Here is a 27,062-nt window from a genome sequence, read left to right on the forward strand (position 1 = left end):
TCCGACGCCGGGCAGGCCCCGCCGGCAGACACAGGCTATGGAGAGGGCACCCATGGCCATGGGTACCTTAGCAGCTCCCCTGGAGCCCGGGGCGGCGGGCAGCAGCCTTGATGTCCCGTCCTGCCCGGCGGCGGGCGACATAGCCGGGGCGGTGGCTCCTCCCCAGCCCCGCCCTCTCCCCAAGCCCCGCCCACCCCGAGCGGCACCGCGGGAAGGGGGGTAGCCCGAGTCACGTGACGGTGCCAATATGGCGGCCCCGTGGCGGTGGCGCGGTGGCGGCCGCTGAGGGAGGCGCGTCTCTTCCGGGTGATGGGGCTGCGGCGCGGCCGCAGGCTCTGAGCGCCGGTCCCGGCCGCCCCCGGCCCACCATGCAGCCCCCGGCCCGCGAGCAGGACGCCCGCACCAAGAGCATGTTTGTGTCGCGGGCCCTGGAGAAGATCTTGGCGGAGAAGGAGGCGAAGCGGCCCCCGCACGGACAGCTGCGGAGAGCCTGCCAGGTGGCGCTGGGTGAGTTCGCCCGGCCCGGCCCGGCCCGCCGTTCCCCCCCGCCGCCACCCCTCCCCGGCCCGGGGGCGGCAGAGGGCAGCGCTGGGGGCGGGGGGAAGGAGTCCCCGCTGGCCCTGTCCGGCGGGAGCAGGAGGCGGTGACACCGTCCCCCCGCCGCGGGGGGTGCCCTCGGCCACGTCGGATCCCCGGCGGGATGCGGGAGAGTCCCGGGCCCACGGCTGCGGGGCTGCCGGCGGGACCCCGGCCGAGCTCGGGACTTCCGAGTGGGGGGAAAGTTCTCCCTGTCATACGAGAGCTGCAAATACGGGGGGACAGACCCCAAATATCTCTTTTATGAAGTTGTGGCCTTGGTATGAAATTAAAGGGATTTGGGTTGTCACTTTAGAAGCAATTTTGAGAAAACTAATTATAAGCTATTAAACTAGGAAGCAGGCTGTTTAAGGCCCTGAACTCACGGAGTCTCAAATATTCCAGGGCTAGTAATCTTCTGACACTTAATCTGCAACTCATGGCTGGACTGGCTAAAAGCTGTTAGCAGTGTAGCCAAATGCATGCAATGTCTGTGGTGTCTTGTGGAACTGAAAATACTTTTTGTGAAGTTGGTGGACTGGTCGTGAAATCTCCTGCAAGTATAAATTGATGATATTGTCTCTGTGTTAAAGTTCTGAAAACATATGGTGTTGTGTCAAGGGGAAAAAATAAGCTGGGTGAAGCAGTATAGCTCTTACAGTTGGAGCTTGCTGTGGCCTTTCTTACTCTGCAGAAGTGACATATCTTTTACAGTTGTGTTTGCTTCCCTTTAATTAGGGAATACACTTGCTGTATCCAGAGCAGAAGAAAAGACAAGTTGAGTATGTAAGGAAACGGGCCCAATGCAAGTTCTGTCAAGTGCACTGTGAAAGCAAGCTTGGAAAATAGCTGTTATTTTTATCTTCCTTTCCACACCTTTAAGGAATTTGTAGGAGGTAATTGTAGTGATGGTGTATCCAGAGAAGGGTAACAGACGGAAGGGTATTTTATTATTACTTAAAGTTTACAATGTGAGCAATAGTATAACACGTGTGCCACCCAGACATTAGACTTTTCCTGCTTACTTCCTTTCCCTGATTTCTTCACTAACTCCCCCAACGTTCACCCAACCCATTTACAGGAAGGGAACCTGTTTTTCTGCTATGTAAATATTTTTAGAGGGTAAGAAAGGGAACTTTCTTGAGAGAGTACTAGTGAAGGTCATTATGTTTACTAACACATCATAGATTATGATTTTGAGGGGTAGGTTACTGTGCAATAGCCACGTATTAGCATTGGCATCTGGCCTGGTTTGGGGTGGCTTGTTGGATTATAACTATTCTATGTCTGTCTATGTTGTTACAGTATGTTTGAGGTTAGTTAATGCTTGTGGTGATGGACACCTTTTTCGCTAATCTTGCTTGGGGAGAAAAGTCCACGTGCTTTCCGAGGCTAAATCAGAGGTCATCAGGAGAAGATAACCTTCTGTTGCCCAACCGTCCTGCCCTACCAGGGTCTTGATTACTCTACTAAAGGATCTCTGTTATATTTGGAGAATGTTGCTGAATAGTTTTAAATTAACAACATTAATGAGGTTTATTTTGTTTACATGTGATTTCTCTGCTCCAAATCTCTTTATTCTGTTTAGGTTACGTGCTTTTTTATTTTTCACACAAATGGAAAAATCAGTTTTATTTACATAAGTTATTTAGTATAAAGACTATGGCTTCAATTTCAAAAGCGCTAGCTTAATTAGCAAGCCCTGTGCAGTAGTAAATATGCTAGGAAACATGGCAGAACATTACTTGCAGTCTGAGGAATGCAGGCCAAACTTTGTAATCTATGCAAACTGTTACGGATGAAAGAAGCTTCAGTGTTTTTAATAATAATAAAAAAGTCCAGTTAACTCTGAGAAAAATTAATTCAGTTTGAAAGAAATGTAAAGTTAATTTTATGGAACTGGTAATTGTGTCAGCTGTGATCTTTTTTTCTTTTTCCATGTCACACTTCGAATAATCCCTTTCAACCTCTCACTAAATTCCATTTACTGTGCTGTCTTATTTCTACAATGGCCTTTTTAATGGAGCCTTGAGGTATTGTACCATTTATAAACCAGCCGACACAGGCATGGGTCATGTGTAAATGAAATCTGCTCTTGGTACTAGGGAAGTCTATGATGCTTTTTTTTTTTTCCTAAATAGAGAGGCAGTGGTGTATTCTACAACTATCTAATATAAATTAACCTGCAACTATTTCTAAAATTTTTTCTGTAGTGCAGTGTTTCTGTTAATTATATCAGCTTTACATTTTTTGTTTGGTGAGACAGAAATATATTTCTAATTGTGAGATTGTTGCTCTTGTTTTCTTTTACATGAATTCTTTATTGTTTTGAATATGTTCAGCTCCCGAGAAACTAAGTGAATTACTACTGAAAATTGCTGTCGTTCTTGTGCAGGAAATATAGGCATTCTTTAATTCTAATTTTAATCTGTTCTAATAATTTTAATTGTTCTAATTTTAAACCATTCTTACCCTTTTTTCTCTCCCTTCCCAGTAACATATCCTTCATTGGGCTAATACTGTGCAGTTTTGGACTGCAAAACACCTTCATGACTTTGTAGAGATGAGAAGTAACATAGGTTCAGATAAGTCGTAAACACAAGAAGTGTCAAAGGAATAAAACCAGTTCCTGGTGGTGCGTCTTGGGGTGGGCTTTTTTTTTTCCTGTCCACTCCTTCCTTTGAAATATACGGTATTCATGTTGAGTAAGCAGAGTTTGAATAGATCCCTTCATTCAGCCTCTTGCTTCATCAGTAGGTGTAACGGTTGTATCCTGCACTCTTACTGCCAGTAAGCCCCAGGAGAGATTGGGAAAAATGGAGGTTTTTAAACAGAGAAGCTGTTCTGCTCTGCTTTAGAAAACTGTGTTTTTAAGAGAACTTGTTTTCAACAGACAGCCAGTGTAATGTATAAAAATAGTTGCTTAATAAGCATTTACATGGAGCTCTAGATACACATGGTTCTTAGTAAATCTACTGAAATAATCTCTATCCTGAAAAATTTACAGTGGAGCTCAGACAGTATGTATCACAGCAGTTCATATTGGTCTAATGTTAATTGTGTGCCTGGGTCTCATATAAACTATTACTCTTGCCCTCTTAGGACTGTTTTTAATGACATACTGTGCAGCCAACCTGGTTATGTGACCTTCTTTCATTGCCTAGGCACCTCCAGGTACATATCTTTGAGCTTTGTAAACACCAGAATTTGTTTAGTTAGCTTGTTAATGAGTTTTAGAAAAAATAATCTTTGAAACCATGCCTTCACTTAGGAATCTAGACTTCAAGAAGTCTCTGAGTAAAAATGACAACTGTCTAACATAAGTTTACATTTCTTCGTTTAGTAGCCTCTTGGCTAGCGTGTTTTGAGAATGCTGGGGCAAAGAGGAGGTAGTCCTGCTTCATTGTGGCAGCCTTTTCTAAAGGGTTCTCTAGATCGATTGAATCAATAAACTTTGATTTAAGGCAGCCTGGAATTGGGTAACACTGTAGACTTTACCAGGTTGGGGGGAGGGAAGGAAGCTTTTTCTGCTGCTCCATGTGTTTATATTGGCACTGCTTCTGGAGCTCTGGCAACCTATGGGAAGATGTTGCTTGTGTCCTTGTGCTAACGATGCCATTTTCTGCACAGGATCTGATTTGCTTCCACTAGGACAAACTTCTCTGTACATTAACATGGGATGCATCTACTTGCAGGCAGGCAATTATTTCCTCCGTTTTAATACATATTTTTCAATGCAAACAAACTTAAACCATCCATCTAATGCGGAACGGTAGATACTCTCGGCATGGGCTTCGTCCTGCTTTTATTTTGGCCAGAAGCTCTGGAAGAAATTGCTGCAAGGCCTTGTTTGTTATTCCAGTTGTGTTGCCTGGTAGGAATGCTGAGAGGCTCGCGCTGAGTGGGCAGCACACGTGGTGCCCGGAGCTGGAGATGTTTCTGGCTGAAGTAGATGTGATGTACACTGGTAGATTCTGGCCTTGAAAGCTGCAGGTAACTCTACTACTGAAAACACCGAGTGAAGGGTCTGTGTTTTGCCACGATGACCAGACCTTGGCCGAAATTCAGACTGTGTTCTGTAGCTGTGGAAGGGGATGGAGCTGTGCCCCTGAATCCTGGGACTGGAAGAGGAGAGTGACAGTGGCAGTAGGGTTCTGGAAGCTGGCTGTGCCTGGCTGGGGCTTGGCAAGCTCTTCATGGCAACAGACTTCAATTAGGCAACAAATTTTGTTTCACTCATTTTTGGTGGTCAGACCACCAAATGAGTGCTTCAAATGTGGAGATTTCCAAACTGCTTTGATGCAATCAGTAGCAGAGGAATGCCTGTAACTTGCTTTTGTCCTTTCATTTATTCTTTTCTGCCAGCATTATCTGTTGAAAAACTGTTGTGGTGCAGATGTTTTTATATGGCTTTGGAAAAGCCTTTATATAATAAAATTGTGGGGAACTTGGTCAGGCCTTGGTTAGATTTATTTTTTTTTTAAAATTTATGGAGTATTTCTCAGAGTTAAATTGTCATTGCTCTAATATCTCGGTTAGATTTATTTTTTTAAAAAATTTATGGAGTATTTGTCAGAGTTAAATTGTCATTGCTCTAATATCTACTCTTAGGTCTTTTTCCCAATGCAAGATCTGATATAACTATCAGTAAAGATGTGTGTGACCATGTATCCTAAAATCTTCATGAAGTTTCAATTCCAAACTTTTTTTGCCACACTGCTTTGCTAATGAATAATATGGGGGGGAAGTGATCTCTTTGAAAGAAAGAGAAATTATTTCAGTAGGATGTAGAGATTTGGGAAAAAAATAGCATACTTGGTTACACCCTGAATGTGGAAGTGAGCACTGCTGTAGCTGAGAATAACACATCCTAACAATGACACTATTTATCTTGCACAGTATTAAATTTAACAAAATTGGTTATTTTTGTCAGCAGTCTCCATTCTGTTGACTGCCCTCACCAGTTGAAGCCTGAAGTATTAGGGGATGATGATGCTGGGTTTGCATCGTTGCAGAGCTGCAAAGTTCCTTCTGATTCTGAAATCTCAGGTGCTGGGGCTCTGGGCTCGGCTCCTTGCCTTGCCTCTGCCTTGTGCAATCCTTTCAAACTACCAGGCATGGATGTTTGCATGATGGCCATGATTAGGAAATGATGGGCTCATGAACAGAGCCATGACACATCTTGGGCCTGTGACTCTTCAGTTTTCCTGTTGTCTGTTCTTTTGTTGACTGTAGGGTGGGTAGTGCTTGTTCAGGTCTTGTTACATCATTTATTGCTAGTGGATGCCATACTGCTGACTTGCATTAATGAGAGTATGGCAGAGAGAATAGCAAGTCTCAATCCTGGATGTAGTTTATCACTCACTGCTTGTCCTTATACAGGTATCCTCTGCAGTTTGCTTACTTTTCCCCTTTAAAATAGGGGTAGTAATGTTACAAAATAGGCATACTCTGCAAGGATTAGTTAATGTAATCTTCATTGAACAATAGGACTGTGCGAAAACCTGTAATATGTGTTTGTTGCAGTCCTTGTTCATAAGTATGTTTTGTGTATTGATGTTTCTGAGACAGAAGACGTTATTGAGGTTCACAGACAGGGCTGAAATCATCTGAACATCTTATCCCAAACAATGGTGCCTCTCCAGAGCTGTCGAGAACAAGTATTGAGTGAATGATCCATTTCTGGTAACATCTCAATTGAAACAAGTTTTGTAGGCCTGATAATTTGCAGGAATATATGAGAGAGGGTGGAACAGATGGGACTCCACGTGGTGTTACAAGTGATTGTAGCTGTGCAGCCTTACTCGGTGAGCTTTATTTGATATTTTTTTGTCAGTGTTCAGCTTATGCTGTGCCTGGTGTAGTGCAGTTCTGGTCTGTATTATGCATCGTGTGATGTTAGAATATCAAAAAGCCATACTAGGGTCTTTGGGATTTGCTGCTGTATGCAATAGAATTGAGTGAGAAACACGCTATTTTTCCTGTATTTAATTTTATGAAAAGCTTCCTAAAAGTCTGATTTCTATTTAAAAAACAAAACCCACGGAACAGCTCTGCTGGCAAAATGACAGCATGCATTTAAGATTTCTTATCTCTTAGGAGTTTGTTCAGCTGATGTCATATTGTGAGGTTTAACAAAAAGCAGGCTAACTAGCATTATAGCTAACAGGATGGTCTGGTGCATTGAACTAATGGTTTATGCAGTGGCTTGAAGACTTCAGCAGACCTGAGCTCTCTGACGTAGGCTTAATCTTTAATAAAAATTCCATACTATACCTGTGTTTTCTATCTTTTATTAAGAATGTTTGGAAAAATTAGCTTTTTCATGTAGAAGTTGAGAGATACACGTTCCAATAAATGGTGTAACTGCCTACAGTCTCTGGTCTCTGAAGCTGTTACAGAACAGCAATAGCAAATACTTATGTTGAATGTTAAATACTTCTAATTCTTTTTTTCTTCCAGATGAAATAAAAGCGGAGCTGGAAAAGCAAAGGTAAATTACTAATTGCTGTAACCTATGCCAAAAAAAACCAGTAAGTGGAATAATTTGATAGTGAAAATGTAAGAGTGTATATACATTATGGCAATGAATTTGTTGAGTACCCAGTTACACATCTTTCTGCCAAAAACATGATATGGCCCACATGTTTCAATTATACAATGTTTGTGGGTATGGCTACTCAAGCCATAACTGCCTCTGAATTTCATTATGTAAAAATTGCAAAACTTCTAAAAGTTGCTAGTTTTTCCTTACCTTTTACTGAGCTTAATATAGCCTGAAAGGAAATCATAAGAGCAGTAGATACCCTCTGTTTCATAGTATATGCCCTTAACTACCTAGATCAAGAATACCAATTTAAGTATTACTTAAACTCAAAATACTTTTCCAGCATTGTGCTATGAGTTAAAATGAACCCTCAATGTGTTTCTCTTTGCTTAGTAATCCTTATATGGGCCTTGTTTAGTTAATTCATAGTAACTTTTGACAGATTTATCACTCAAGTTATGTAGGAGTTCCCCAGTATTTCAGGTAGCAGGACAGTGTTGGAGTGTAATGAAGGGTTAAGTTGAAGAATACATAAGAAAGATCAGATGCAATATTGATTTTTAAAGAAAATTGAACTGTCTTTAAGAAAGTATGCGTGAGAGCAACTTGTATTACATTTGTATGCTGTTGTATACCATTCAGCTTTAAATTTAGAAAAGGAGGAAGTGTAGTTTGCTGTGATATACATGTTTAGAAAAATTAATAACTCTTCTTATCTGACCTAGAGAAGGCACTGCTGCTCCCCCAAAAGCAAACTTCATTGAAGCAGATAAATATTTCCTTCCTTTTGAGCTGGCCTGCCAGTCAAAGTCTCCACGCATTGTCAGTACTTCGCTGGATTGTTTACAGGTAACTGTTCTGTAACCTGGACAGAGTGAAATGGAGAAACATGCAGCCACAAAAATCTTGTGTGCTTCTGGAGTGAAGAAGTAATACTGTCCTGAGTGTGCACAGCTGTGCAGATACCCCCTGTGACTACCCAGGCAGGAACCATGCAAAATAGGCTATTATCAGGCTTGGCTGAAAGTGCATCTTGTCAAAGTCAGAAACGTGTGGGGTGTTTTACAGTGAACCAAAGCTTTATTGAAGCTCGTGAACTCTTACGTTATTCAGTAAAGGTGTTTCATCTGTGGTGCTCTAAAAGGAATATTTACCATGGTGTTCCTTGTAGTGCTGATGTCATGGGAGGTTGGATTCTGGAATCTTTCTACCTTCTTCCTCCTTAAATTCTTACAGAAAAAAATGCAACTTGAGGGCAGAGCCTTCCTGTTGTGAATAGGTACAAAGGCTAATGTTAAAAAAAATTTTGTTGTGGTAGAACAAAACAGTCTGGGTGGAAGAAGCTTATGTGTCACTCGCTAATCTGTTTTGTTTAGTTGTGTGAACAGTCCAAGTATTTGATAGCCAGGGTATTGGTGGTGTTAAATTTTTGTGTTAAAACTGGTTAAGTGAGGTATGCTGTTTAAAACCCCCTTTTTATGATGTACTTAACTGCGTTTTACTTAACAGTATATGGTTGTCTAACTGTCATTCTTTCTACCTAGAAACTCATTGCATATGGACATATCACTGGCAATGCTCCAGACAGCGGAGCTCCTGGGAAACGACTCATTGACCGAATAGTTGAAACCATTTGCAATTGCTTTCAGGGTCCTCAAACAGATGAAGGAGTACAACTGCAGATAATTAAGGTATTTTATTTGGTTCATTTTGGTGCAATATTAGTCTGCTTTCTCTTTCGATTCTGTAACTGAAAACAATATAATGCAAAGAACTACTTAAAGCCTCGTGTCTCCATTTATTACACTCTTAGATGTGTCATGGAATTCAGGGAGGCTGTCACCAGGTCAGACTTGGTATGTGAAATGTATTTCCTCTCGTTGAAGCAGAACATAAGGGAATATTTCATATAAGTTTGTCCTTCTTTGTGGGATGAGCCATGACCTTGCATACCTTATGTTGCAGACAGCTTGATGTTCATCTGCTGCGCTAGCAATGCCCACTTTCATTAGGCCAATGAATTGCTGTCAGCCTTCAGCTGAAGGCACTGTAGCTGTGGTGCACTATCATGGCCTGTTGCTGCAGCCTGTCTGCTCTTGTGTCCATTTTTCCAGAGATCTATGGTATATGTTCTCAACAAGGCTTAGCAGTAACAACGGTGTGTGTTCTGGTTCTGCGATACACTTGGGCTAGTGTAGCTGAGGTTAGAAGTTGTGAACCTTTTAGTAAGTGTACACCAACTGGCCCTTTCACAAAAATTAAGCCCTAGTGTATAATGATAACTGTTTTGTTTGGAGGTGGAATGTCTCCCTTAGTGGAAAACTAGTTGTGATAAAACAGTTGAACAGCTCAGGAGAGGACAGAGATATGTGGAAGTTCCGTTAAACTTTCTTTGACTTGAAATGTTTAGAGAACTACAAGTTCCATATAAAAAAATTTCATAACAAATCCATTTTGATTATAGAAGACCTGCATGAAGTGTATTGCTGCCTACTTGCTTAGATCTAATTTTTACTTTGTTACGGACTTTTTCAGGCTCTCCTCACTGCAGTAACATCTCCGTATATAGAAATTCATGAAGGAACAATTCTTCAGACTGTTAGAACCTGTTACAACATCTATCTGGCCAGTAAAAATCTTATTAATCAGACAACTGCCAAAGCTACCCTTACGCAGATGTTAAATGTCATTTTTACACGGATGGAAAATCAAGCTGTATGTAACTCTTACTTTTGCTCCTTTCAAATGTTTAGGCTTGACAAATGAACAAAAAACTTTTTTATTATTTTTAATGGATCTGTCATTGTAGTTGGGTATCTATTGATTTGTAATTTAAAAAAAAAAGTTAAATCCTGCAATGAAGCATGCTGAAGTGTACTGACTGACTGAAAATAAAATATGAAGCTTATTGCTGATAACAAGGTTTCATACTGCCAAATGGCTTTGTATAAACAAGTGATGGGAAGCTTTTAAAATAAGCTTGAAGGGCATCTTTTTAATTTGACTGGCCAACTGATTATATTTTCACTGTTTCTTGTTAACATGTGAATTCACAAAGGAGTGTCAGTCACCATAAACATCTATTTTCCCTTATGTTTTGTGCCTTAAATTAACTTTTGCACGCTGGTTTTTCAAGATACAAGAGTCCAGAGAAGCAGAAAAAACAAATCAGCAGAAATCCCAGTCTCCTGCAATTCAAGTGGTGTCCAGGTCTCCGAAGCTGGGTCAGTTAAAACACAGCTGTCAGGAGGGCAAACCCACTGCACCTCTGAGTGTGGAATTAACCAACGGTGAGCCAGAGAGGGCAGAAAATGGAGATGTGAAGCTGGAGCAGGATTTGACTCTTTCAGCATCAGGTAAACAGGAAAAGGTTGTGTCTCTTGCTTTCAGTTACAATGTTTCTGTTGGAAAATGCTCTTTTAGGCCATTTTGGGGGGAAGGGACTGGGGTTATTGGCTCAAATCCTGTTTGCATTTTCTCTGTAGTTACTCAAAGTATACAGGCCATCCTTACTTGTCTGCAACATTATAACCATTGAAAAAGGGCACATGTTTTCACTAGAATTCTGGTACAACTGTATGTATATAGAATTATAATGGAATTTGAATTGATAGATTAATAAAGGAAAAGGAAGAGAATAATCACGGTACTTGGGAAGTGACAGAATCACTTTGAGGTAATTTAAGTCCTGTGGTAAAAATAATGTGTATTAGGAAGACCTTATTCTAAGCATACACTGTATCCAAGTTAGGAATGTAGGATATTCCAAAACCAAAAGTTTGTAACAGTTGATAAATGAGTGACAAAATCACTGCATTAAAAATATCAGTACTTTGATTTAAACAATGTAAATAACATCAATGGGTATTTTTGTATGACTTCTTGGAAATAGCTTTAGAGGAAAACTATAGGGAAAAAAAAATAATCAATTTTTAATCCTTCTGCCTCTGTCATGTTTCTCCTTTTAATCTTCTTCCTAAACAAAAATACTAATTCAAAATTATCTCTTTGTGTGTTTCATTAGAGGAAACAACTGATGCAGGAAAGGAAATGGTTAAAGGCATCTTGGAAGATGTGGTCAAGTCAGCTGTGAAAGGTAGAAAAACCTTCTGAAGTAAAGTAGATGCATGTGTACTGTCAAAATTTTATTCCTGTGATTATAAAAGCATGGAAATTTTCTTTTATTACTGAGTGTTGGTCAAGAACACCTAATAAAGCAGTAAGAACAGGTTTTTATTGTCTCACAATATTCTTCTTTTGCTGGTAGCTGAGAAACTTTCCGGTTTACCAGTGCTGCTTCTGTCCTATGTAGCTGTAGAGCTTCACAAAGTCATGGGATGAAAAAGCTCAATAGGTGATTTTAATTAGTTTTCCTTTTTTCCCTTTAGTGGCTGAAGAAAAGCAGGTAACAGAAACAGTTAAGGCTCTACCTGCCTTAGAGACTGCAGACAGCGCTCTTCCTGGCTCTAGTAGTGAAAATGTACAAACAAATGGGATTCCAGATGACGGGCAATCTGTTTCCTCCACTGATAACCTGGTAAAAAGCTTCACTGGATGCTAATGTATATTTTGGAAAGGAGAAATGTTTTTATCAGACCAACTAATACGGTGGGATTTTTGGGGAGGGAAGAGACAGAAACTTCAACGTATGTGTCCTGCTCAGGTTTGAAAACAAAGCAGCAACTGCAATTGAAGTAGATAACCAATTTTAGAACCACTGTTTTCAATATGTTAGTTGTATTTTAATACAGGGTGGGGCAAAGGAGAAGAGTCAGTCAACATGTGTGAAAAGATCTAGATCACTTGTAGTCCTGTTTAGGTTTAGTTTAAACTGTGCCAAATATACCCTTTTTTATAATCCAAAGCTAATTCTCAGAAAAGCTGTGGAATCTTCCTGATTGTTCCGTTATCTCACTGAGGATCTAATGTTGTATTTCTTCCTTTCAAGGAAACAGATGTATCTGGACAACAAGCTGCTGCCAAATTTTCCCATGTTCTACAAAAGGATGCCTTCCTTGTGTTCAGGTCGTTGTGCAAGCTGTCCATGAAGCCACTTGGTGATGGACCACCAGATCCCAAGTAACGAGATCATATTTATTACTCTGTCCTCTTCAGGTAGCTTTTGGGGTTGGTTAAGTAGCTGCTGTATAGTAAAGCAGGTATTCAAAATTTATCTGTCAGGCTCTTGTTTCAGTTAGCTTGATGAATCCAGGATTGAAACTTGCTTCGAATTATTTAAAAAATTAATACGTGAGGTTTTTTTGTGTAATGGGCTTATTAATGTTATCAGTTGAAGTGGCCTTGACTATAGTATGTGTGAAGCTATTGATGGAGCAGTGGGGGAATGCTTCTTAGTAGCACTGAGTCACATCTATTATCCTAGTCTAAGATGTTAATACTCCCAGAAAATCTCCAAATTAAGATAGTAGATGTTGTCCAAAGTCACTCACAGGCTGATTTCCACTCTTCCTGCCCCCTGTGTTGAAATGAATTAAAATAGTAGCCATTTCTTCTTGATGGCAGAAATGCTCCAATGCTCATGTTGAATACAAGTATGTCTACAGAAATATAATCAACATTAAATATATTTATGTTACTGTTTTTTTCTAGATCCCATGAATTGCGTTCTAAGATAGTGTCTCTCCAGCTGCTTCTCTCAGTACTGCAGAATGCTGGTCCAGTTTTCAGGACACACGAAATGTTCATTAATGCAATCAAGCAATATCTTTGTGTAGCATTATCTAAAAATGGAGTCTCTTCTGTTCCTGATGTATTTGAGCTCTCTCTTGCCATCTTTCTCACGCTGCTTTCAAATTTTAAGACCCATTTAAAAATGCAGATTGAGGTGAGAGTCTTTTTATCTATCATTTGGATGATAGTTCTCAAATGAAAATACTGCAATGATAAAAAGACAGCTGGAACTTAGAAGTTAATATCTTAGTTTTGTTTTCTTACTAAACTAGTGTGTTACTACTGTATTCAAATTCTAATATATATTGGATGATACTCTTCAAGCAAAATTGCTGAATAGAAATTAATTTCTTTGTTTGACATGTTTCTAATAAGTTTCAGATCATCAGGTCCTTTACCTCATTTATTTTGCAGGTGTTTTTCAAAGAGATCTTCCTGAATATTCTAGAGACTTCTTCAAGCTCCTTTGAACACAAATGGATGGTGATTCAGACTTTAACTAGAATTTGTGCAGGTATTTCCACTGTTGTGAAAAGCAGTCACTTCTCTGGCAGCAAATGAAAATTATTTTGAAAACAAATGCCAAATATAATGTTTAAGTGTGAAAAATTACATTTGCTCCCATAGCGTTTGGGGGAAATGCCTGGATTCATCCCCATTGCCTGCTCCAACTGCTATTACATTGAATTCTAATACTCGCACTTTCTTTTATTTTCAAGATGCCCAGTGCGTAGTGGATATTTATGTTAACTATGACTGTGATTTAAATGCTGCTAATATATTTGAACGCCTTGTGAATGATTTGTCCAAAATTGCACAAGGACGAAGTGGGCATGAGTTGGGAATGACGCCTTTACAGGTAAGAAAAACAGCTTTGAAGATAAGGTACTATTTTCTCAGAAATGGTGCTGGCTCTGCATCATTATTGATAGTTCCAGTGGTTCATGTTGTCTGTAACCTACTAATGTTGCTTACGTTTTATTAGTTAGCTAATTTGCAATTGGGTGCTGAAGCAGTTTAATTAATTTACTTGGTGATGTTGCTGCCTATTTCCATTGTTACACTAGGCTTGTTCAGGGTTCTCTTGTTGGGCTGGTGTGGGAGAGAGAATGAAATGAGCCTTTCTCTGCCTCACTCAAATTAGGTGTTTTTTTCTGGAGCATATGAACAAGCAGTACCTTCATCTTGTGTTAGAATTGCACTAACTTTTTGTGCCATATCTCACCACAAGTATTTTATTTTTTAAATTATACTTTCCCAGTCCTTAGAGAGATGATGGAATACAGACTGCTTTCTGCAAGAGCAGATACTGCTGACATTGGCCTTGACCTACAGTGCTGTTTTTCTAGCCCAGCCTAATGGCTTTCAGGGCTGAAGTGAACTTGGTGCAGTGTTGGTCTCAGAACTGTGTGTACCTCACACCTTTGATTGGAATTGTATTAATGCTTGCTTGACTTTTTAAATTTCTATTCCCCTGCCACTGTGGTCCTTTGACCAGAAAGTGGAAATAAAAACCAGGAGACCTTTGTTTCAGATTTTTAATAGAACTGTTTTACTGTAGAGCTAAGGTAGTAAGACACTTGCCTTGCTTGTGGAGAGATCTGACGCTATAGAGGCTTTCTGGATGGTCATAATGCAACAAGGGGCTGCATTTAGGATTTAGTGTATTTTGCCCCTTGGTTGTACTCATCAGTTGTCAATAGACCATCTGCTTAAAGCAGCTGGAGTGTGTTCTGGTGTCAGCCTGGTTATGGTTGCTTTTGACCTCTATGAATCCAATCTAAATAGTCAAGGGGCAGAAACTTTCTATAACCAACGGGTTTCCCATAACTGACAAACTTTCTAAGATTTGAATGGTGTGATGTCATGACTTCTAAAAACTTGTACATATACATATATTGGTTTGGCTTTTGTTTTTTAGGAACTAAGCCTGAGGAAAAAAGGACTTGAATGTTTGGTTTCTATTTTAAAATGTATGGTAGAATGGAGTAAAGACCTTTATGTGAACCCCAATCATCAGGCTAGCTTGGGTAAGATTGTTTCCTTATGGAGACAGTAATTTGTTTAATAAGCTTGTCTTTGTGTTTATTCACTGTTTAGGAGCTATTCAGAAGTGTGGATGCTAGGTCTTTACATAATAATTTGTTTATACAAATGAAGTTTTGGAAACAATTGTTAATGCTGTTGCAGTAAGGGACTCTCCCAAATGTCTGGTTCAAATAACCAGGTTCTGTTGAAGAGCTTCAGCCAGGCCATTGTCTACACTACAAAAGCTGGCTTATGTAGAACAAGATGTGACAAGTGCTACAGTTGTTAAGTTGAAGTGCAATTTCTCTATTGTTGCTGCTGCTTTTCTGCCTTTTGTTGGATTATTCTGGAGTTGCATCAATGTAGCAACTGCATGTAGTGTAGACTACTAAAATGTATATGTGGTAAAATAAGGATATTGACTCAAAAATTTCTACAAAAAGTTTTATAACTAAAACCTTTGACTGAACAGGATAACTTAGGTCTCACCCTACCTGTAAATAGGTTCGTATAAACCATCAGAACAGGAAATGGCTGAAGGTAAATGCTTGGAGAGTGGCGGGAGACGGAGTAGTGTCAGTTCCTTGGACTCCACTGTGTCGTCAGGAGTTGGAAGTGTTGGTACCCAGACTACTGTCCCAGATGATCCTGAGCAATATGAAGTCATCAAGCAACAGAAGGAAATAATTGAACATGGGATAGAACTGTAAGTCCACTATGACAGGAAAAGAAAGGTTTGCTAGTAAAATAAATGATGTGTACAACCAGACTTTTTCTTGTGGTCTTACACACTGAAACCTGCAGGGACACTTACAAATTGATCTTAACACTGAAGGCTCTTGCCTGTTGTTGTCAGAAACTGTTGCTGGAGGCTATTATAGTCAAAAGGAATTCAGTGAAATACTTAGGTGGAGTGGTGGGTTGTTTCACAGCTCTACTTTGTGCTGGTTCAGCTGCACAAGAAAGCATGTGTATACTGAGAGAGAAATTGATTTGAACAGGCAGGCTTAGTGCTGTCTTACAGCTCTTCCACCATTTGTTGTCTTTTATTGAAACGGAGTTTGGAGAATTAAATAATTGTCCAGCTATGCTCTTTCTTTTTCATTAATTTGAAGATCTTTGTAAATGCTATAAAAGGTCTTTAACAGCAATATTTTTAAGATTTCACGGAAACTCTAATTTTTAATATTTCACAATGGTTAGTTTTTAAGTGAATTTCCCAGCAATAACTTTTAAGCTTATTGGCAACTGAATGTACCTTATGAGATGTAGCCTATGCTGTGATATAGTTATTACATTTGTTGCACGTTCTTTGACTGTTTTCCTAACTGGAAAAAAAGACATTAAAGCACAGAATCTTTGGTTTAGAAGGGCTCTGTAAAACTAAAACTTTATAAGCTGTGATATTTTCCAATTGCATGTCTCAATTTGCCTGTGTTTTTGTCTGAATAGGTTTAATAAAAAACCAAAGAGAGGAATACAGTATCTGCAGGAGCAGGGAATGCTTGGCACTACAGCAGAGGACATTGCACAATTTTTGCACCAAGAAGAACGCCTCTGTTCTGTAAGACTACATGCAACATAAGATAATTAACACTCTTGCCTCTATCATCTTCTCCCCTGTCTTCTGATGACTGTATGCACTCTCTCTTTAGTTCATATTTCATTAGTAGATAACTGAAAGTGTAAGGGTTCTGAAGAATATACTTAGTATCAAGGCTATTTTCTATTTGCTTGCTGTCCCAGGCTTTTTAGTAAAGTAGCAGTGTTTAAATGAAGTGCTGAAGGGATTCCCCATAAATGGGAACGTGTATTTTATCTGCATTAACAGTATCTTGCCAGCAAAGGAATATCACATTCTGCAGTGGCACAGTGTTCTCTGCTGCATGTGAACCTGGGCACAGTTCAGCTTTCCTTGGCTGTACAGTGATGCAGATCTCTCCTTGGGGAGTGAGGGAAGCAAGAATATGCAGACTAAAGGCATTTTCTAATGACACTGGTTTCTTGTCATCCATCTAACGGTTGCTCTGCCAGCTCAGTCTTACAAAACTGGCAGCTGTGCAATTCTTGTACTACAAACTTTCTTGCAAAGCTGGCAGTTGGATTGCAGAGTGATAACTGTCTCTTGTGTTTTTAGACTCAAGTAGGGGAGTTTCTTGGGGAAAGCAACAAGTTTAACAAGGAAGTGATGTATGCCTACGTAGACCAGCTTGATTTCTGTGGAAAAGACTTTGTCTCTGCTCTACGTATATTTCTGGAAGGCTTTCGTCTGCCGGGTGAAGCCCAGAAGATCGATAGATTAATGGAGAAGTTTGCTGCTAGATATATCGAATGCAACCAACGGTAATTCAAAACCTATGTATTGGATAAGTGCCTGAGGAATGGCCGTGGTCTTTGTGGTCCTTAGGGGCAAGGTGCAACTCAGTCATACCAGGTCAGGAACTTCTCTAGGCTTGTATGAGGAGCAGATCTTGGTGCTGATCCTCTTCAGCAGCTAGGCAGGATGGAAACTTTGGGTAGAAAGTATACTGATGCTGGTGTTTCATTAAATCCCAAATACTTGCTAGAAGGAATTATTGGAAGAGAGAAGACCCAAGTATCTTAAATTGTCTCTATTCGTTGTTCTATTTTTAAACAAATGTAGATCAGTCAACTGTAAACAACAGTAATCAGCAGTAGCAATTGTCAAAATTAATAGCTAGTAAGATATTGCATGTGTTTTTGCTTGCCCACTAGATATTGAGCAAAATGTATGTATGTTAGTTGACATCAAGTAGTCAATGTTGATATTGTTTCTCATGCAATAAACTAGCATTAAAGTTTAACTAGGTGTTCAGGCTTAATTGGTTCCCATTCCTTGGTCTAGTTGGTGCATCACTAGGTTGCATTTATGAAACCCCAGGAGTGAAAAATATGCTGTTGTTTAGCTTTTGTAGGATTACCAATAAAAGGATAACATAATCTTTTGGGAATGTACTTGAAAATTCCAGTTTTCAATCGCTAGTTTTCAACATTGGGAAAAAGATGCTTTTATATTTTTTTTTCCTTCTTTGTTTGCATTTTTAAAACACTTGGGGCTTTATGCATTTCTGAAGGCTAGTTTTAGGCTCTCTTAGCTTTTTGTTTGAAAGCATAGCCTTTCTGGGTACTTTTCTTGCATGTATAAATAGAGCTAAGGGATTGAGGAATTAGGGCTCTAAAAACCTGTTTTGTGTTGTGTTTTTTTTTCTCCCTTAGGCAAACACTATTTGCCAGTGCTGACACTGCCTATGTTTTGGCATACTCTATTATCATGCTGACTACAGACCTACACAGTCCACAGGTAGAAATTAAAAAAAACAAACTTTTACAAGTTCAAATTTCTTTGGAACTTACATTCAAAATCTGATGTCCAACTCCCGTTCTTTTTTACAGGTAAAAAATAAAATGACAAAGGAGCAATACATTAAAATGAATCGAGGAATCAATGACAGTAAAGACCTGCCAGTAGAGTATTTATCCACAATCTATGAAGAAATAGAAGGAAAGAAAATTGCAATGAAGGAGACAAAAGAATATGCAATTACAACTAAAAGTACTAAACCAAGTAAGAAGGAACTAGAAACTGGGAAGATCAGTGCTCTTAAATTATTGCTGTAACTATCTGGAAGGGATAGTGTCTTTATGCAATATATAGATTACACTCAGAATGGCCAATATAGGTGTTTGGAATGAAACTGGTTCAGTTATAACTTAATACTGCTGCTTCTGTGTTGGAAACATAGCTGTGTAAGTGCGTCTGGCACTTCTGCAGAGAGGTGCAAGAAACTAGATTTGGGATTTTCTTAAAGTGTGTGTGTGGGGAAAATGATAAAATAACTGGGAAAAAAAAAAGTGGCACTTCACAAAGTAACTTCCTGTTCCTATGTGCTAGACAACAGGTGGGTTCTTGTTTTGGGTTGGTTTTTGTCTCCCTATCAGTAGCATATTCAGAGGCTGGTAAGTGCCACAGTCCTTGTGATAATGTTTGAAAAAGGGAGAGATCAGCGAATTTGTTAGTATGTATAGTCATCTGTCCTCATCTAGACCAAATAAGGACTTCTGTGTGTAGCATACACTAGAAACTAGTACTCTGCTTTTACTCAGAATACCTGGTCTTAATTTAAATTAGTGAATTCTGAATCTTCAGAATTCTACCTTTATTTAACATTACATTTTTAACATATTTTAACATATTTAACGTTTTTTGGACCCCAATGCAAAGGCATGGAATATGCTCTTACAAAAAAAGAAATCAGTGTGACTGTGTGGTGTTCCCCATAGGTGTAGCGAATGAGAAGCAGCGGAGGTTGTTGTACAACTTGGAGATGGAACAAATGGCTAAAACAGCAAAAGCCCTCATGGAGGCTGTAAGCCACGCAAAGGCTCCTTTTACTAGTGCCACTCATCTGGATCATGTTAGACCCATGTTCAAAGTGAGTGTGAAGTTCTCCTTGTATCATCATTACTAAGAGCTTTAAGTGTGGAAAACTACACTGAAGAATTAAGTGACATAACAGGTGGACTCTTTGGTTATATTTGGTTTCAGTTACCTAGTGTTTTGGGCTAAAATCGTAGTAGATTCCTGAATTTGGTTTCTTCCTTTCTTTAGCTTGTATGGACTCCACTGCTGGCAGCCTACAGCGTTGGCTTGCAGAACTGTGATGACACAGAAGTTGCATCCCTTTGTTTGGAAGGAATACGATGTGCAGTTAGAATAGCCTGTATCTTTGGAATGCAGGTTTGTATGAGACTTGCTAAGGGTGGTGTAGGCTCTGGGAGGGAGATTAAGAATGACAAACAACTTATAGAAAAAGAAGCATCTCATCTAATTTCTTGAAATGGTAAAATAAAATATTACAGTCTTATTTAGTTTGTTTTAAGATCTTGATTTTCTCAAACTTTTCAGCTCTGCTTTCCTTTTATTGCTGAGTCTCCTGTGAAGAATGTTCACTAACTTGCCTCCTACTCTCCATCAGCTAGAAAGTGTTCTAATAGTGCTAACTATACATAGAAGGAAAGTTGTGTAGGTGTGCTGGACAAGTAGCTTTCTCTAGCTCTTGTGACTTGATTATAATGCTTGTTTCTCTGTCTTATAGCTTGAACGAGATGCTTATGTACAGGCCCTTGCTCGTTTTTCCTTGTTGACCGCCAGTTCCAGTATTACAGAAATGAAACAGAAGAACATAGATACCATTAAGACACTTATTACAGTCGCTCACACAGATGGCAACTATCTTGGCAACTCTTGGCATGAGGTAAAAGCTTGATTAGTTTAAATGGTACAACTGCATTGTCCTGTGAAAACTTGCAGGGTTCTTCTACTACTTTTAGCTCCCAGTGTGTCAGAACCCTCTTTAGAATGTAGATGCAAGTGCATTACTTTGTTAGTGTTTTTTTTTAAAATATGTGTCTATGTGCATATACATACAATAATGTACTGCCTTTTTTTGGTAGACTCTATAGACACCATGTGACCAATATTGGAATACTTATAAAAGCTTTTGATATGAAATTAAAATCTCATTAAACTTTAGAGAATTCCACACAGAAACCATTACATTCTTGTTCATGTAAACAAAAATATTGTAGCTCACAGGTCCAGACTTGTCTGTGCAGTGTCTGGCAACATTTATACCACAACCACATGAAAAATTAGGGGTAAAATAACTTGGGGGGGGGGACAGGTAAGGGTCAGGTACAGGTAATCTTGGACTTCACAAAGGTGCACATATAAGTGAAGTATCAGGATACTACAGATTTTCTTAAAGCATGTTTTTCAGGAGCTCTTTAATCAGATCTAAATCTGTGCTTCTGCTAAAAGGGGTATTCCTGCTGCAGTATGTTCTCTGGCAATAGCTGATGGCTACATGATAATGAGCCAAAAGGTACTCTTGCTGACAAATGACTTGGACCTGGTTTACAGCATACCCTCACAAATGCTTGTGCCAGTCCAAGGGATTTTGCAGTGGGGGAGTAAGAAGGAAGAGAGTGAATTTTGCACTAATGGTAAGCCACAATTTTGGCTTTTTCACTGTCTACATTGGAACTTTGTTACTCAAAGTGGCAGCTAATAGTTCAGTCTTTTTATCTCTCTGGAGCAATGAACTCTCTAGAAAATAAACTCCCAAGTTGTTTGCAGTTTTGAAGGTTGATGCTGTGAGAAGTAATAAAAGGGTTTCCTTTAGTAGTTAGAGATCCAAGTTAAGTTTTTTGAGTACTGTTTATTTTTTCTCATATTGGAATGATTTGTGGCAGCTGGTGATTTTGAATGAGTCACTCAGCTCTATTTCCAGTTGTATTAGTAATGCTTCAGCTACTTCAAAACTGTTATTGTTGTCAAAGTTGTTTTAAAGGTTAGAGAACCTGGAAAGGCTATAAATGTTACATACAAATATATGTTAAGAATAAAAATATAATGGTATCCAGAAACACAATGTTTAAATATCTTTTGGTTTTAGATCTTGAAATGTATTAGTCAGCTGGAACTAGCACAACTTATAGGAACTGGAGTGAAAACGCGATATTTATCTGGCTCCGGGCGTGAAAGGGAAGGAAGCATTAAAGGCTACACATCTGGAGGGGAAGAGTTTATGGGCCTGGGATTAGGTAAGACTGGTAATCTTGGACTTCACAAAGGTGCACATATAAGTGAAGTATGACAGCTAAGAAAGCTTAATGTTACAAGATAGTAAAATATATTTACTTGCATCCAGGGGGAGCTATCTGGGATTAATGAAACTTTAAAAAAAAAACCAAAACCCTCTACTTCCAAGATGTATTAGTAATTACCAGATATGTTCTAACTTCGTAATTGGGTTAAGCTATTTAAAAAAACTCCTCCAGATTTATTTAGTGCAGCATGTTTTTGTCAAAACTGTTTTACCATATTTACTAAGTCATGATTTTGTTACCAATATTATCAGTTCTTCCTTTTTAGGCTCTGTTTTTAATAGTAAAAACATAACCCATTTACCTTTAGGAACTAATAGATGTTCCAGGGATTGGTAATTGGTTTTCCAAAGGAATTCTTTACCTCTGTATGTTGGGCTTGCTCTTTGAGTTCCTATTGTCCTTGCATTATATGCGAGAAACAAACCTTAGATTTTTAAGTTGTAAAAAATAAAAAGCTGGAAAACTGTCAAGGAAACCTTTTCATTTGAAAACACTCTGGAGTTGATGATGCTGAATGATACATAGTGATGATGCTGAATATAACAGCACTATGCCCAGCATTAACTACTTGTATCTGACTTAGAGTTAATATTTTAAAATAATATTTTATCATTTCCAATTTTTATTAACAGCATTACACCATCTTCACTTAACAAACATGATGGTAAAAACATGATATCCTAAGGGGAAAAAAGAACTCTGCTTCTTACTGTTTAATTTTGTAATCATCTGGCACAGATCTGGCAAAGGCACCATCTGCTCCATGTAAATGAAGCTAACTGGAAGCAGTAGTCACTTGTCTCTGTCTACTTATATAAAATTGGGGTTAATATTAAGTCACGATGTCATGATGCTAAATACCAGTTTTTAATGGCTTTTATTGCAGGTAACCTTGTTGGAAGTGGAGCTGATAAACGGCATATGGCAAGCATTCAAGAGTCTGTGGGAGAGACCAGTTCACAGAGTGTAGTGGTAGCAGTAGACAGGTACTGAGAATATAATCTTTTTTTGGGGAAAATATGACTTCAAGTTACTGACAATCTTCACTTTATTTGCAGACTGACAGGGATTTTTGTGTTGTTTGATTTTGTTTGATTGTAACATAAACGTGTCTGTTACCATATGAGAGTCTAAAAGACTTGGGAACATTCTCCACTTGCCAGTGTTTTGTATGACCCCTGATCAGTGGTCTGAACTCCTCAAGACCCTGAGCAGCTGAAGGGGAACAAGGGCCAATGGTGTATCCATAGTCTTTCTGCTGTCTGTTTTGACGGCCATAACTTACAATATTCTTGAAGCATTTAAAGATTGAGCAGGTGGCTGACATTCAGTAAAGGCTTGCAGCAAAGCTTTCTTCATGTCTTTTTATTCTACCTGTGAAATTTAATATGCTGTCACCCAAACGACTGCTCCAGCACTGCTTGCCCTGGATACAATTGTAAGCCTGTGCCTGTTCCCTGCAGTGGGGAAGGAGCATCATAGACTGTGACTTGGGGCAGGGAAGAGAATGCTTAGACTAGGAGAAGGACATGAACTGCTGGCAAGGAGTAAGAACAAAACAGTTGCAGAGTTCATGGCATGGAGGATTATAAAGTACCTCCAGGAGATGTGCTGAGATTTGCCTACAGCACTAAGATGTGATTGACTCCTGTGGATGCACAGCTAAAACTGCAACTCATTTACTTGTTCCGTAGGATATTTACAGGATCGACTAGGCTGGATGGAAATGCAATAGGTACGTATGCTGACCATTTGGGGGGTTATGGGAACTCTTGCAGTGTAATCTCCTGAGCTTACCCTAGTGTGTTTTAATGTTCAGTTGACTTTGTCCGATGGCTGTGTGCTGTTTCCATGGATGAGCTGGCTTCCCCGCACCATCCACGCATGTTCAGCCTGCAGAAGATAGTGGAAATATCATACTACAACATGAATCGCATTAGGCTGCAGTGGTCAAGGATTTGGCACGTGATTGGAGATCACTTCAATAAGGTATTTCTTTAAATCAAGCTACGGAACGTATTTAAATAGCAGCACTTCTTTAATCAAGTTTTTCCTTTTATGTTCTTAGTGGTGTAGGTTGTAATATGTAAAAAAAAAAAATCCATTGAAGGTGCCTAAAGAAAGCACCTATTTAAAAATCTAAAGTGTATAAATGGAAATATTTCTTTTGATCAAATGTCAAGTTAGTTTTCCTCTAAAATATACACAGAAGATTCTGGAACAACAAAGTTACTTTCCTTAAGAAACTGGACTATGTTTGGGTGTGGTTTTTTTTAAATCTAAGACTTTATTACTTTTTTTTAGTGCCTAGCTGACTATTATAGTTCCTGCACCTGTTGCATACAAAATGCAGGCATCTGTTTAGTTGGATCAAATGACTGAGAAAACTCTCTCAGAAAGTTACTCCCTGTCTTCTAAATATCTGAAAACTAGTACATGCTAGCAATTTTTAGTGGACTGACATGAAACTTGAATGATGAATTTGTTACTCATATAAGTAATACATTAACTGGTGTCTTGAAAATGTTTTTCTTCTAGGTTGGATGTAACCCTAATGAAGATGTCGCCATCTTTGCAGTAGACTCCTTAAGGCAGCTGTCAATGAAGTTTCTTGAGAAGGGAGAGTTAGCCAACTTCCGCTTCCAGAAAGACTTCCTAAGGCCTTTTGAGCATATTATGAAGAAAAACAGGTGCGATGCACTGCAATTTGTTAGCTTGCTTTAGTCCTACTTAAAGACGTTACTCGGTGTGGGTTAAATTGTTGTGTACGTGGAAGTGGCTGCAGTTACTTTGTGCCACTGTAAAATTGTGCCACTTGTCAAGCCATACTTTCTTTTTTTTTTTAAGATCTCCAACTATTCGGGACATGGTAATACGCTGTATTGCTCAGATGGTGAACTCTCAAGCTGGTAATATTCGCTCAGGCTGGAAGAATATCTTTGCAGTCTTTCATCAAGCAGCATCAGACCATGATGGGAATATTGTGGAGTTGGCCTTTCAAACTACAGCACACATAGTTAGTAAGTAATGTTTCACAGATGCAAGTACCCAAATTAGCTTTGCTGCTGTCATTCTGGTTGAAAAGGCCCATCTGAATAAGACTCTTTATATTTCCAGGTAAATAAGCAGATCTTGTAGTCAGACTCTTGAACCTGTTTAGTTTTTCCTGTCCATAGCACTCAAGAGACTTGATACAGATATCCTGCTATAGAACTTTGGAAGTTTGGAATAGATTAAATAAGTTTATATGTTGCCCCATCTGTCACAATAAGTTGTTTTGGATTAAGGAACACATTTCACAAACTTCCATGCTCAGTCAGCATCATAGGATGGGGATCATAAAGCCTATGATGCTGATGTGTGACTGCTCCTAGAGCAGATACAAGTATGTTTGAACAACATACCTGCTGCTTTCAAAGGAAGACAACCTGAAATACTCTTGAAAAGGACCTTCAATATTGATTGTAGCTTTCTTAAATGTCCTGAACCTATCATCTTCCCATTAAGTACCATGGGGGAAAAAGAGCTATGGACAGCATTAATAAATGCAAATAGTAACAAAAAAATTTTTGCTAACTTGAATTGCATAGATCTTCGGAGTTGTAGCTTGTTCCAAAACTTGTACACATTGGACTTGTTTTGTATTTTGTCTGTCCCTTAAGTCTAAACTCTAACTGCTTTTTCCTCTCTTTGTCCAGAAAATGAATAATTAACAGACTTAGATAATTTAGGTAACTTCATTCACAGTAGGGAAGCTAACATCAAGCTTTACTCCTATTACTTCTCAAAATACTTTGAGTTTTGGGTTGCATATGCTGTGAGGGTGAACTGAACTCTCACACTGAACTGAGAGTATAAAATTGATAATTATCCAACCTGAGAAAATGTGGTGCTAACAAATTTGGGTGGGGGGAGTGGGGAGGAAAGCAAGGGAAGACAGAGAACCATACTTAATCTAGAAGAGCTGGTCCTTTCATGTTTGTCCATTCAGTAGTGCTATACCATGGCTGACATCTGTAAGTCAATGCTAGTTTATCTGTGGATTTCAATATCAGTAAATTTTAAAAAGTGTATTTGTTTGTCCTTCACAGCAAATATTTTTCAACAGCACTTTCCAGCAGCAATTGATTCATTTCAGGATGCTGTAAAATGTCTTTCTGAGTTTGCCTGTAATGTTGCATTTCCGGACACCAGCATGGAAGCTATTAGACTTATTCGCTATTGTGCAAAATACGTTTCAGAAAGACCACAGGTATCTTCTTTTAATTTTTACCCTTGTATATTCTTACGCTATCAAACTGGGACTAATCTTGTAACTAAGAAAAAGCTTTCAGACTCAAACTTCAGTCTCACAGCAGCAAATGTTTGTGTTAAAAGCTTTTTCAGAATTAGGAGTCACTTTGGCATTATGTAAGCAGTAAACTGGAATTAATTAAAAAATTTTAAATCTTGTCAGTCCAAGTGGGAAATAACTGAATAACTGCATGAAATAGTCCTTTTTTTTCTTTTTAGTAGTGTTAGGATGACCTGGAAAACAGTGATGCTTGTTCTGTCATCCTAATTATTTCTAGTGAAGTTGGTTATAAACATTCGTATTTTTCTACATCAGTCTATTGTGTGAATACTTAATATAATGATCACTTTGCTGAAAACAGTCTGGAATTAGATTGCAGTTGCACGTCACCACTGTATGATGTGCATGCTGTATTCACTGTGCTGGAGAAGTGTAGAGCTGGTTTATGCCAAACTTGAATTTACTCTTTTTATAGTTGTTGCCTGTCACTGTTAAACTTGCTTGCTAAAGTCCAAACCTCTGCAACTTGTAAAGCCTTTGGCAGGACTTAAGTATGGATATGGATTTAAGTATTCATTTTCCGTATATTTTCCAGTATTTTCACAAATACTCTCAGATTTATATTTTACAAGATTTGAGTGTTACGGTTGAAACTTAAGCTAAATTTTCAAGTCTGTCTGTGCCACTGGTAGATCTAAATCTCTCAGATTTAAAGATTTTTGAGGTTTTTTTTCTAAATCTTTTTTTTTTCTGTCCATCTCCAAGGTATTAAGAGAATACACGAGTGATGATATGAATGTTGCCCCTGGGGACAGAGTATGGGTTAGAGGATGGTTTCCCATTTTATTTGAACTTTCTTGTATCATCAATCGTTGCAAATTAGATGTTCGAACGAGGTAATAGAGCTTTTCCTTTTCTCCTTTTTTAATTCAGTTAGTGAAAAGATACAGGTATGCATTGTAACATTTTCCTTTATTTGGGTTTGTTTATAGAGGCTTAACAGTGATGTTTGAAATAATGAAGAGTTATGGCCATACCTTTGAAAAGCACTGGTGGCAAGATCTGTTCAGAATTGTGTTTCGGATTTTTGATAACATGAAACTCCCTGAACAACAGACAGAGGTAACAAACAAACAAACAAATCCAAAAGCAAGAAAACCTTAGAGTTGTTTTTTAAGAACTCAATCCATCAAGGCAGCTGTTTGTATTGTTTGTCTTGTCAGTGTATTTCCA

The 27,062-nt window shown here is 38.8% G+C and overlaps 1 protein-coding gene across 1 annotated transcript in view; it reads left to right on the top strand.

The window, feature by feature from the left end:
• The first annotated feature begins 368 nt into the window (after positions 1 to 368).
• Positions 369 to 27,062, top strand: part of ARFGEF2 (ADP ribosylation factor guanine nucleotide exchange factor 2) — a 32,509-nt gene continuing 5,815 nt past the window's right edge. Inside the window, exons 1-30 of the mRNA XM_014943835.1 lie at positions 369 to 507; positions 7,039 to 7,069; positions 7,849 to 7,972; positions 8,668 to 8,814; positions 9,659 to 9,838; positions 10,260 to 10,479; positions 11,148 to 11,219; positions 11,512 to 11,660; positions 12,072 to 12,202; positions 12,734 to 12,968; positions 13,229 to 13,328; positions 13,534 to 13,673; positions 14,736 to 14,844; positions 15,347 to 15,548; positions 16,295 to 16,406; positions 16,980 to 17,185; positions 18,080 to 18,164; positions 18,257 to 18,428; positions 19,145 to 19,296; positions 19,473 to 19,601; positions 19,960 to 20,118; positions 21,322 to 21,469; positions 22,422 to 22,521; positions 23,230 to 23,270; positions 23,355 to 23,524; positions 24,074 to 24,225; positions 24,383 to 24,555; positions 25,627 to 25,787; positions 26,595 to 26,725; positions 26,822 to 26,951. Of these exons, the coding sequence (XP_014799321.1) occupies positions 369 to 507; positions 7,039 to 7,069; positions 7,849 to 7,972; positions 8,668 to 8,814; positions 9,659 to 9,838; positions 10,260 to 10,479; positions 11,148 to 11,219; positions 11,512 to 11,660; positions 12,072 to 12,202; positions 12,734 to 12,968; positions 13,229 to 13,328; positions 13,534 to 13,673; positions 14,736 to 14,844; positions 15,347 to 15,548; positions 16,295 to 16,406; positions 16,980 to 17,185; positions 18,080 to 18,164; positions 18,257 to 18,428; positions 19,145 to 19,296; positions 19,473 to 19,601; positions 19,960 to 20,118; positions 21,322 to 21,469; positions 22,422 to 22,521; positions 23,230 to 23,270; positions 23,355 to 23,524; positions 24,074 to 24,225; positions 24,383 to 24,555; positions 25,627 to 25,787; positions 26,595 to 26,725; positions 26,822 to 26,951 (4,200 nt within the window). The remainder of the gene's footprint in view (positions 508 to 7,038; positions 7,070 to 7,848; positions 7,973 to 8,667; positions 8,815 to 9,658; positions 9,839 to 10,259; positions 10,480 to 11,147; positions 11,220 to 11,511; positions 11,661 to 12,071; positions 12,203 to 12,733; positions 12,969 to 13,228; positions 13,329 to 13,533; positions 13,674 to 14,735; positions 14,845 to 15,346; positions 15,549 to 16,294; positions 16,407 to 16,979; positions 17,186 to 18,079; positions 18,165 to 18,256; positions 18,429 to 19,144; positions 19,297 to 19,472; positions 19,602 to 19,959; positions 20,119 to 21,321; positions 21,470 to 22,421; positions 22,522 to 23,229; positions 23,271 to 23,354; positions 23,525 to 24,073; positions 24,226 to 24,382; positions 24,556 to 25,626; positions 25,788 to 26,594; positions 26,726 to 26,821; positions 26,952 to 27,062) is intronic.

This window comes from Calidris pugnax, unplaced genomic scaffold, assembly GCF_001431845.1.
Source record: "Calidris pugnax isolate Ruff unplaced genomic scaffold, ASM143184v1 scaffold118, whole genome shotgun sequence".
Taxonomy (NCBI): domain Eukaryota; kingdom Metazoa; phylum Chordata; class Aves; order Charadriiformes; family Scolopacidae; genus Calidris; species Calidris pugnax.